At 35.2% G+C, this 11,300-nt stretch overlaps 1 protein-coding gene across 1 annotated transcript; it reads right to left on the bottom strand.

The window, feature by feature from the left end:
* Positions 1 to 5,326: 5,326 nt before the first annotated feature.
* LOC107832612 (putative methyltransferase At1g29790) lies at positions 5,327 to 7,421 on the bottom strand. Its single transcript, XM_016660472.2, has one exon. The coding sequence runs from the start codon at positions 6,855 to 6,857 to the stop codon at positions 5,454 to 5,456; it is 1,404 nt and encodes a 467-aa protein (XP_016515958.1). The 5' UTR covers positions 6,858 to 7,421; the 3' UTR covers positions 5,327 to 5,453.
* Positions 7,422 to 11,300: the final 3,879 nt, after the last annotated feature.

The raw sequence follows: 11,300 nt of genomic DNA, 5'->3' as shown, positions 1-11,300 counted from the left end.
TGGTACCGATCCTGTTTGGTCTTGGTTCACGATCAATGTCTTTCTTGACTTTGTCGATATTTCTGACGGGATAAACATCCCCGAAGGGGCCCCGAGTTGATCATCTTCCACTCTAATCTTCGATTGACACCGGTTATGTACGTCGGCCCAAGTAACGACCAGATATTATACTAGGTTTTGTTTCAACTGTTGTGAAGCCACCAAGCTTTGGATATTAAGTCCCTGAGTGAAAGCTTGAACAACCCAATCATCAACAACCGGCGGTAGGTCCATCCATTCCATCTGAAATCGGACACGAACTCCCTGAACATCTCGTTATCTTTTTGTTTTACTTTGAAAAGGTCTGACTTCCTAGTCTCGACCTTGATGGCACCAGCGTGTGCTTTCACGAAAGAATCTACAAGCATAGCAAATAAGTGAATAGAATTAGGAGGTAAGTTCGGATACCATATCATAGCTATATTTGACAAGGTCTCTCCAAATGTTTTCAGCAGAACAGACTCGATCTCATCGTCCTTCAAGTCGTTTCCTTTGATGGCACATGTATAAGAGGTTACATGCTCATTTGGGTCAGTCGTTCCGTTATACTTAGGTATCTCAAGCATACGGAATTTCTTAAGGATCGACTTCGGAGCAGCGCTCGGAGGAAAAGGTTTTTGCCTGAACTTCTTGGAATCCAAGCCTTTCAATATCGGCGGTGCTCCTGGGATCTGGTCTACCCTGGAATTATAGGTTTCCAATTTTTTGTCATTAGTTTCGATTTTCTTTTCCCCTGACTCCACTTATTTTGTCAGTTCCTCGAGCATTTTTATGATCTTAGGGTTAGTCCCCAATTCGCTCTCATTAGATCTTTCTACAACCGATTCATCCATGCGGTTAACTTCTCTGGGAGGATCGGGCTCGATTCTGCTCGGTGAGCGGCTTTGGTTTTGCAACTGGGCTATCGCCGCTTGTTGAGCTTGCAACATTTCGAAGATCACCCTTAAACTGATCTCGTCTCCACCAACGTTTTGCGTATTTTGAGCCGCTGATCGGGCTCCACCACGGACGCTATTTTCGGGATCGGCTGGTAGGTTCGTGTCGATAGCCATATGTGAATTAATGTCAATTGGGTCTGCGACCGGAATTTCAACGGGATCAGCAGGCGATACCTCGTTACCGAACGCTATGTTATTATTTTCACCGTGATGACCGGACTCGTTGTCAACATGTAGGGGTGCTAATTGAGAGTTCGACATTTTGGGTTTTAACCTGAAATCAGAGACACTTCAAAGAGCAAGCGTAAAGTAGTGTGTGTTATGGAGATTTGTATCAAAGAACCACTATTATCCTTAGCCCCACGGTGGGCGTCAAACTGTTTACCCTCAAAACCGGATAACAATTAAATTTGTACGTGATTTTAAGAATACATGATCTAGCTTGATACAAAATGATAAATCAGATTGAAATTGAAATAAATAATGGGAAAGTAAATACAAACCACACAAGTTGAACAGTCTTAGCCTTAGAAGGTTAGCCGCTCTCGAGCCAAAAGTGCTTTTATCGATATCAGAACAGAATAACAAGAGAATAATAAGAACTAAAACTAATAATATATTACTTTGGGATGCGAGTTACAGTGCATTCAATGAATTATCAGACCCCCTTTATATAGTAGAGGAGTTCTACTTTAGGTACAATTCTATAAAAGGTAAAAAATCTCTTGATTTGCTGATTGCCGGTTCCTTATTGATATGTGCCGAGATTCCCTCTGCAATATCCGACCGGCCATGGATATTTCGGTCTTCTGTTAGTTATCTCAACAATGTCTCTCCGAGCTCGTTCGAGGCTAAGGTCGACACCGGACTCACCGCTAGTCGAAGGCAGGCATTCCGACCTCGGGTCCTAGCTCGGTGGGACTCGAGGTCGATCTTCATTCCTTGGATGTTGTCACGACCCGAAACCTAATCTACCAAGTCGTAGGCGAGTTCGATTTCGATCGTATACAATTATAGTAGAAGATGAACAATTAAACTTAATTTAATCAAAAAATTCATTCATAAAACATACATTTTAGGTAAATCTAAATCAAAGCATCAGTTTTTGAAGCATCTTATAATAGGAGTAAGTAGGAATATTTTGAACGTCAATATAACACTGATTCAAATGATCCCCATTGATTGTTGGATTAGTTCATTATTCATTCTCTAATACAAATCAAGATCCAGACTATCAAATTTAGAAAAAGGAACAAAAATATTCACAATCATACACATGATGATGAAGTGATGATTAGATTAGATTAGGATGGCCGGTTGGCATAATGTATTTGTTTTGAGCAAGTTCCAACTTCTTTAGTTTTTCGCTTATTTTTTCTTTTAAAAAATAAAAAGAATTCAAAGTTCGAAGGAAATAATGCTTAAATTATTTCAAAAGAAAGAAAAATCCAAAAAAGGGAAGTGTACCAATTACCGGTATGTCCTAGCCAATTCAATTCGTCAATATAATAATTTCCATTCAAATTAATTAAAGAAATTGAAATGTTAGTGTAAAGAGTCCAACAACAAGCATGTTTTGGATGTTGCTGTCTGAGTCCCTTTAAATATTTCTAATGTTTTAATTTAAAGATTTGCATTTGACGTTTGACTACTACCGTTTTTGTCTATCTCCATTGCACTATAATAATTAACAAGCATTGAATATATTTTTTTTATTTCAATATATGTGCATTTTTATTTTTCCATATATCATAGAATCAATAATGGATCCAGAATTTTTAAACAAAGGATTCAATAAACAAAGGAGTTATCATGGCTACTTAACTCTTTCGTACGGTTTCAAACAATGTTGTTCGTTATTTTTATTATCAGGTTGAAAACAAAACGTCGATTTTGTTCTCTTTTAAATAAAATTCAACTCAAACGTCATAATTTTTATCTCTATTTTTTGAACATGTTGAAGTTATAATGTTTCTTTTACTTTTTCTTTAAGTTCAGTGACATATCATTGCTTTAATCCTCATCACAAACTAAACCTAATACTATTTCAGCCTAGATTTGATATTATCTTCTTCTTTTTTGGGAAAATGATACTGTAGAATCGCTCTCAAAACAAAACATGTAACTTGTTTTTTGCATGTGTGTATACATATTTATATGTTATATATAAAAAATATATAAATTTTATATAGTTTTGCGGCTATCAGATGCAAATAGTTTCAGCTGCGGCTAAAAGTGATCTTTGCCCTTCTTTTTTGAGCTTCTTACATTGTAATTCACTTCTTTTTTGGGGCTTTTGCATCTATACCCGATTTTAGGGTCACAATTGAAGTTGTAACCACTTGCAAAATAATTTGCAAGCCTACCCACTTTACGATCAACTTCATACTTATCGGGTCTGAAATTTTAAAAAAATTAGTCTGAAGTGCAATGCACTTAAAACCAATTAAGTCTAAAATGCATTACACTTAAGATGCATTTAAAGCCAAATAGGTCTGAAGTACAATAAATATTTTTATGCACTTAAGGTTAGAGAGGTCTGAAGTGAAAAAGTTGCACTTCAGATGCACTTAAGCCAAATATGTCGGAAATGCAACCAATGGTTTCATGCACTTAAGGCCAAAACGTTTGAAGTGAAAAAATTGCACTTCAGATCCACTTAAGGCCAAATAGGTCTGAAGTACAACTAATTGTTTCATACACTTAAGGCCAATAAGTCAGAAGTGAAAAAATTACACTTAAGGCCAAATAGGTCTGAAGTGCAACCAATGTTTCATGCACATAAGGCCAAATAGGCATGGAGTATAAATTGTCCGGAAACAAAAATTTGCTCTTCGAATTTTAACAATCCAATGTATGATTTAACACCTAAATATACTCAAAATGAGCTCAAATTTGAAACATATCCTCCAAATATCATCAAGAACAAATCACAATCATCAATTTGTCAAAACAACAATAAATCTAACCAACCCATTTTGCAATTAAGAAAAAGAAGAAGAAGAGATCCTAAGCAATAGTAAAAAATAAAGCACCACACCAACTCACCACTGTAAAACATAATCTAAGAAGAAGAAAGAGGAAAAAAAAAAGCCTTGTTTAAACTTTGGGTACTAGTTAAGAAAAATTTAAAAATTGGATACAAGTTAAATGAGGACGACCAAATAGAGCGTCCCGTACAATTTTTACTTATTTTTAGCTAGCTATTCAGGCCCATATCCTAGGTGCCGAGCCCATCAAGCACTTGAGCTGAACCCCGTCAATGTGGTATGTTTGTGGTTGAGGCCCATATTTAATAGTATGTTTGGCCAAGCTTTTTTTGGGCCAAAAGTGTTGTTTTTTTTTGCCAAAAGTGCTTTTGGCTAAAAATTGAAGTATTTGACAAGTTTTTAGAAGGAAAAAAGTACTTTTGATGAGAAACATATTTTGAGAAGTTAAAAATGTAGCTTCTCTCCAAAAATACTTTTCTGATAAGCACTTTTGAGAAAATACACGTAAAAGCAGTTTTCAAAAGTTTGGTCAAACACTAATTACTGCTCAAAAGTACTTTTCAAATTAATTAGCCAAACACAAACCGATTCTTACGGAAAGTTCTTTTCTTTTGAAAAACACACTTTTCAAAATAAGCAGATTTTAGAAATTTTGACAAATATGTTATAAAACCAAGTTAAAGTTCAGGCTAAATTTAAGAGATACCACACATGTATACGACTTTAAAGAGTAATTGGCAGCCAATTAGCCAACAATCGACGTTAACGTACAATGCGAGCCTCCCTATTTTAGTCCAGAAACTGCAAGCATTCAGACTAAACTATGGAATGTCTGGTTGTTCTGGGTGGTAGAATTTTGTTAGAAAATTGAATATAATTCAAAGAGAGCACTAAGGCGCAACACGCGCGCGCACACACACATTCACATTGCAGCTGTTCTTAATTAACGTTAACAAATTGAGTCAAAACATCCTACTATGTTGAGAGCAATATGCATTTGAATAGATCTTGGGATATTAAGAATATAATTGGGATCAAGCTTTCCTTTAGGTCTCTGTAAGTCAACTACTAGCAGTTGTATACATCTCACTTTCTGCTATAACTACTAAAGATGCTAGCCGCAGCAGCTATCTTATTGGGCAGGCTTTTGTTGTGGCTTCTTGAGAATCTTTCGTTCCTCTTATTTCTATGTTAATTGGGGATATTTTTGTTTCTTTCCTGATGGGAAGAGCGCAGAAATTATGAATATGAGAAGATTCGGCAGTATTCTATATATACTGTATTTAGTTCTTGATTGTGAAAGTGGAAAATGGAAATCAAAAGAAATTATGCATTTTTTTAGCAACAGAGACTGAGTCTTTTGATAACAAAGAGAAGCACAACTTTCTTAGTACAAATTTTCAGACACAAGAACAATTGTTGGAGATATATAAATCCTATGAATACCATGTCACTATAACAAAGACAACTCTAAGACTTCATACGATCATAACGATCGAGGAGGCTTTTCCAATAATGCAGAAAGATAAACTTCATCATTGGACTTGGGAGAAATAGCCCACTTATGCTTTTTGTACCTGAATTGCAGAAACATATACATGAAGTCATCCAGATCCTTTCTATTACAGAAGAATCGATCGATCCATAACAATCCTCCTGGTCTCAGAACGCGATCCCAGTCAAATAGGATAAAATCCAACAGCTGCAGATCAATCCAACCATCCATAAGTCCAGCAGTGTGGATCAAATCCATAGTGTTATCAAAGAAAGGAAGCCTTTGGTTCAATGTCACATATAGCGGAATCAAACCCCTAAGTGCTATCGTCTCGCTGAAAGGAGCTCCAAGATTCAGTGCAGTTGAGATGATTGTCACATTCTGCTCTCTCATTCTTGCAGCAAAAGTCCCCGTACCAATACCAAAATCAAGACCAATTCTGATCTCCCCCGGCTTAATTCCCAAAACATCTTTGATCATAAAATCCACAGGAAGTGAAGAATTTGTTACCCATTTTAGCTCTTCTTTGTCCATTTCGAAACATCCACTGCACTTAGTATAGCCTCGTTTAGGATTCTTACTCGATAAGCACTCGTAGTTCCTGCAAATATAATTGTTCCACCTAACATTTCTCCCATCCGGGATCCTCCACAAGGACTCGTTGATCGGATAAGGCTTTTGATAGAGCTTAGAAGCCCTTGTCAAACACCTTCTCCTAGGCAAAGGATCACAACCATTAATCATAAGCTTCTGAGCCAAGTTCCAATCATCTTTACAATATGATCCAATATCATAATCCATATATTCCTCCAATTCTTTCTTAATCGATACACAAGCATGCCCTATCGTGTTATAAATCCCTTCTGTTCCATAAATGTTAACCTTCTTATGTCTATTCTCCTTCAGGGTGATATACTTTCGGATCTCCTCAATCACAAAGGTATTAATCAAAGGGTCTTCTTTAATTGTCATATTCTCAACTCTAGGCAGCCTAATTTGCCTAAGGGAAATATGAGCTGAATATAAAGGCTTAATCACCTCTTCTTCCAAGAATCTCTTGTATTCCAATTTGGAAATACCGCTTCTATGCAACTGATCTTTGTTCTTTTCCATTTCTTGGACAATCAATTCAATCTTATCTTGCAAAGTTTCCATCTTTTTGAGCACTTCATCAACCCGAGAAGTTAGAGCTATTATGTCAAAATGATCATAGATATCTTTCACGCCATAGAAATGGCGACATATATCCTCATCATGCACAAAAAATCCAGCAGAATAAAACCTTAACAAACTCGAAAGGCTCACGATTATAACAAGGGAACCTAGTACAAGCTGAATGCAACCCATTATTCTTCCTAATCTACATTTTCTAAAGCAAAAGATGGACTCACCCATTGTCAATACTAAAATCCTAATAACTCTGTTGTAAGTTTTCCAAATCAGATGAAACCAAAAGCAGAACAAAGATTCAATGTCAGATTGAGTGCATTTTCTATATGCATTGACACGTCAAGCAAAGCACACAGCAATGGAATTCATATAATCAAGTGAAGAAGCAGATCAAGTATTATGTATTACCTGGATTCAGCACCATGGATGTATAACTGGAAACTAGAAAAAACAGTGATGAAACTTCCAATGAACTAGCATACATTAGCTTAAAAGTTAACAATAAAAATTGCTAGAAACCAATACCAAGTGGACTAAAGAGCTGGAAAATCGTGAACACTAAGCTTAAACCACAGCTGGGCATGTTCATAAGCTTGAATAAAGCGCAAATCTCGTGAAGGAAAGAGCAAAAAAGCACAAAAATCTAAGCAACCAAATGGGTGTTAAATTAATATTACTCCATTTGAGATAATGAACTGAGATAGATTAATTACTACACATTTCTCAAGGATATACAAAACTGAAATGGAGTAATTAATACACATTTCTCAAGGATATACAAAATGTATTCTTTAAGTGAGATATTACTCAATATATTTGTTAACGTTGACTTTAAGGTAGTTTGGGGTTTGTTGGGGGGGGGGGGGGGGGCTGCTTTAGTTAAAGTTCCATTTGGTTCAAAATTCAGGTTTTGGTCGTTGAAGTTTTTTCTAGCTATGACAAGGAGATTATACTGTATGGAAGTGGGATACTGACTACTTAAAATTGACTTCATATTTTCGGCACCTTTTAATTTAGTGCATACAACACGGGACGGAGCTAACCTTAAAGATAAGGGTTCGACGAAACCAGTAAGCTGTTATATTTATAAAATTCACTTAATATGTATATAATATTAATTTAGAACCACAATCAGAAGATAATTATCAAGTTGGTAGTGCAAGAGGTTTATTGCAGAGAAAGCCTGAAAGCTCGGTTGATGAAGAAGCTGGAGGCTCTCGATTTCTATCCATAGATAGCCTTTGTTTAGTTGTTCTAGTGGTTTGTAGTTCTTTTTTCCTTTTGTGTTGGTAAATTTGGGGTCATTTGTCCAAATATGCTAGGTGTCTTTTTTGTCCATATCTTCAATTGGTAAATAAATTTTTAATTACCAAAAAAGAGTAAACAATTTAAGACTCGCTAACTTAAAAGGGATAGAATCTCGAATTCATAAATTTTAAATCGTGGTTTCCATCACTATTACAACATATTGCTGGTTACTATAAATGATGATTAAAGATTTTAAGTTAGAGCATTACGACTGATTATAGTAAAAGTGATGTGTGGCTATAATTCCGTATTTTAGTACATTATGTGCCTTGCATTTTATATGCGTTAATAATAAACTACACTTTAGTTGCGCGTAATAGAGTCTATTTTATGTGTAGGTGAATTGAAAAAGAAAGTAGAGCAAAAGGAATACTTAAAGTCTAAAGTGTGCTCAAAAACAGTTGAAAAGAAGAAAGAAAGAAGTGAGCAGTCTACAAATGAAAAAGTTGGCGAAGCCATGCCTAAAGTGGGCGTTAGAACAGGCTGGACGAGCTTTTTAGCTCGCGTGGGAGCAAGCTAGGCAAGGGGTAACGCGAGATCCACCAGGCGTTGAAGCTGGCGACGCCAGGTCTAGGGCGGGCTTCAGCTCGCGTGAAGCCTCGCGAGGCCAGGTCTAAGGTGCGCACATTCCGAGCTTTGAAGATTTATTTCGTCTCCTGGTTTGACTAGGACTTGGCCTACGCGTTTAGGTCTTTTCCTACATATATAAATAGACCAAAAAATATCACTTTTGAGGACTCTTGACAACCGAAGGCAAAGATAACTCTTGGAACAACCGTTGGGAGGTAGACTCATTGATTTCTACATCCCTTTATCCTTACTTTGTAATTTAATTATGCAAAATTTTTTAGATATTGTTACTATGAGTATAAGTAGCTAAACTCCTAATCTAAGGTTATGATTTCCCATATTATCTGTTACTATAAATGATGATTAAAGATTTTAAGTTAGAGCATTACGACTGATTATAGTAAAAGCTGATTTAAGATTTTAAGTTAGTGCATATAGCATACTCGTGGATATGGGTGTTCACACCGAACCGAAAAACCGCACCAAATCGAAAAATCAAACCAAACCGATTAAAAAATTCGACTAGGTTTGGTTTGACTTGGTTTGGTATTGAATAAAAAAATCCGAACCAAACCGACATATAAATATATAAATTATATATCTATTTTAAGACTTTATATTGAATTTTCTTTAAAAATGTAGAAATATTTGGGATCCTCTCATGTGTTAACCTTAAAAGCGTACATTAACGAAAAATTATTGTTAGACGACTAAGAAAATAACTATACTATGTGTTACTAAAAAAATTTTCCATTAGAATATTTTAATGAATCATATATTTGTCAATTTTTGCTAAATATATATTCACTTATCAAAACTTTATCTATAACTTTAATAAAGTAAGATTGAAATAATATTCATATAATAGAAGAACCCGAAAAACCTGACAAAACCTACTCCTGGATGTATAATTTATTGTTATAATATATAAGAATTTACTTCACTCAATGATTTGGTCTAGTGGTAAATATAGTGCGTTGATAATCATCAAATTTAAATTCCATGGACGTAAATACGTTAGGTGATTTTTTCCATCTATCCAAATTTTGATGGACAAAATTAATCGATACATGTGCTAGTGGAAGGTAACACATCTCCAAACACCATGGAAAAAATAAATACGAATTTCCCATAATTATATATGTAAAATTTTTGAACTATGCTTCTACCTTCTTAGGTGACACTCCACCAATAATAATCAATAATATCTGCCCAAGCCTGTCAGTGTCCAGTGGATATATGCCCACATGGTCATATCCATGTCCACGGGACAAGTGCACATATAGTCATTTTTAGGGATGCTATTTAGAGATTAGTTCGTGCTTATTTTGTCCTAAAATTTTAAACTAAAAATCTTAATTTCAAAACAATTCTAGACATTTTTATCCTGAAAGTTTGAATTGAAAAACTGAAATTCAGGATACACTGGCCAATTCTTAAATAGCAACCCTTTAGAGTGGGTACTTGATGTCATTTCTATGATGTGTCCAGTTGCGCAGTTGCAGCCCACGTATGCCACCTGAACTGTTGGATCCATAGTTTAGGCTACTGGCCCAATATGCTCTTTGCTCTTATTCATAGCCCATAAATAATCAAATTCCCAAGTTTAAGGTATCCAACATATATGCAATTTATTTTGCCATTTGCAAGTGGGGAAATTGTTGAAGATAAGTAAGGGAAAAAATATCCGAGGAAATTAATGTACATCGTCACATAGTACTATTTTACCCACATGCCATTTCTATTTAATGAAGTGTTTATAATAGTTTAATAATGGGACCTACCATGCATTGTTATTATGTTCAAGGCAAGCCTGTCCTGATCTATGTAACATAATTCATATCATCTATATGAGGCCATTGATTAGTCTACATATTTAGGGAACTCTTCAAAATGGATGTCTTTCAATTGACCACCAAAAAGGGAGAAAAAAGTTATTACTTGTATCCTTGGCAGACAAACATCTCAATTAGGTTTCATACCAGAAAAGGTAAAAGATCATCCAAGAAAATATTACTGAAAATTTGACTAATGGCATGTCACTAAGTATTTTAATTTGGAATTTCTGCCTAAAGTGGGAACAGCTAGAAGCTTATCTGAACCAGAAATATGCCTTTGAAGTTTGAAGTAAAAATAAACAGGCTTAAAATGTAATATCGATTGAAAATGAAAGCTTAGGAACACATGATCTTAAAAGGCATTAGATGTACAACTGACCACTATTTAATAGTAGATCGCCTATTGTTTCAGCGACCTATTGCATTTTTTTTTGGGTCCCATCATCTCACGAGAGATTTATTTCGAATAATTAACCCTAATAATCGTCCACATAATTTCTTAAACTAAAAATAGCTACAGGTTATTTGTGTAACAATCCCTAGTAATTCCTCAATCTCACTGAACACCTCAATACATTTCTTCATGAGGTTTTACTAGTCATTAATAGCGGTTGAGAATATTTGAAATTGTTTTTAGGGAGAAAATAATAAAGTTAAATTTGAAATTCAACATAATTTCCCTGCTTTTGCCCTATGAAAGGTGGGTTAAATTTGAAATTCACAGTATACGATAAGTCGCCTATTAATCACGAACTGCCCATAAATGGACAAAAAATAAAGTAGAATCCGTTTGTAATCCATTTAGGTCGGGGACCAACAATACTGCAAATAAAGGGTATATCACAATATCTTGAACAATTGATCTAACAAATATACATAGATCAAACTCGTACTGTTTTCCATTTGAATTTCACAATAATTAGAACACAATGATTTAATTACAGTGAGAGGT

This window comes from Nicotiana tabacum, chromosome 19, assembly GCF_000715075.1.
Source record: "Nicotiana tabacum cultivar K326 chromosome 19, ASM71507v2, whole genome shotgun sequence".
NCBI lineage: Eukaryota > Viridiplantae > Streptophyta > Magnoliopsida > Solanales > Solanaceae > Nicotiana > Nicotiana tabacum.
Note: the sequence above shows the minus strand (reverse complement) of the source record. Positions and strands in the feature narration are given on the sequence as shown.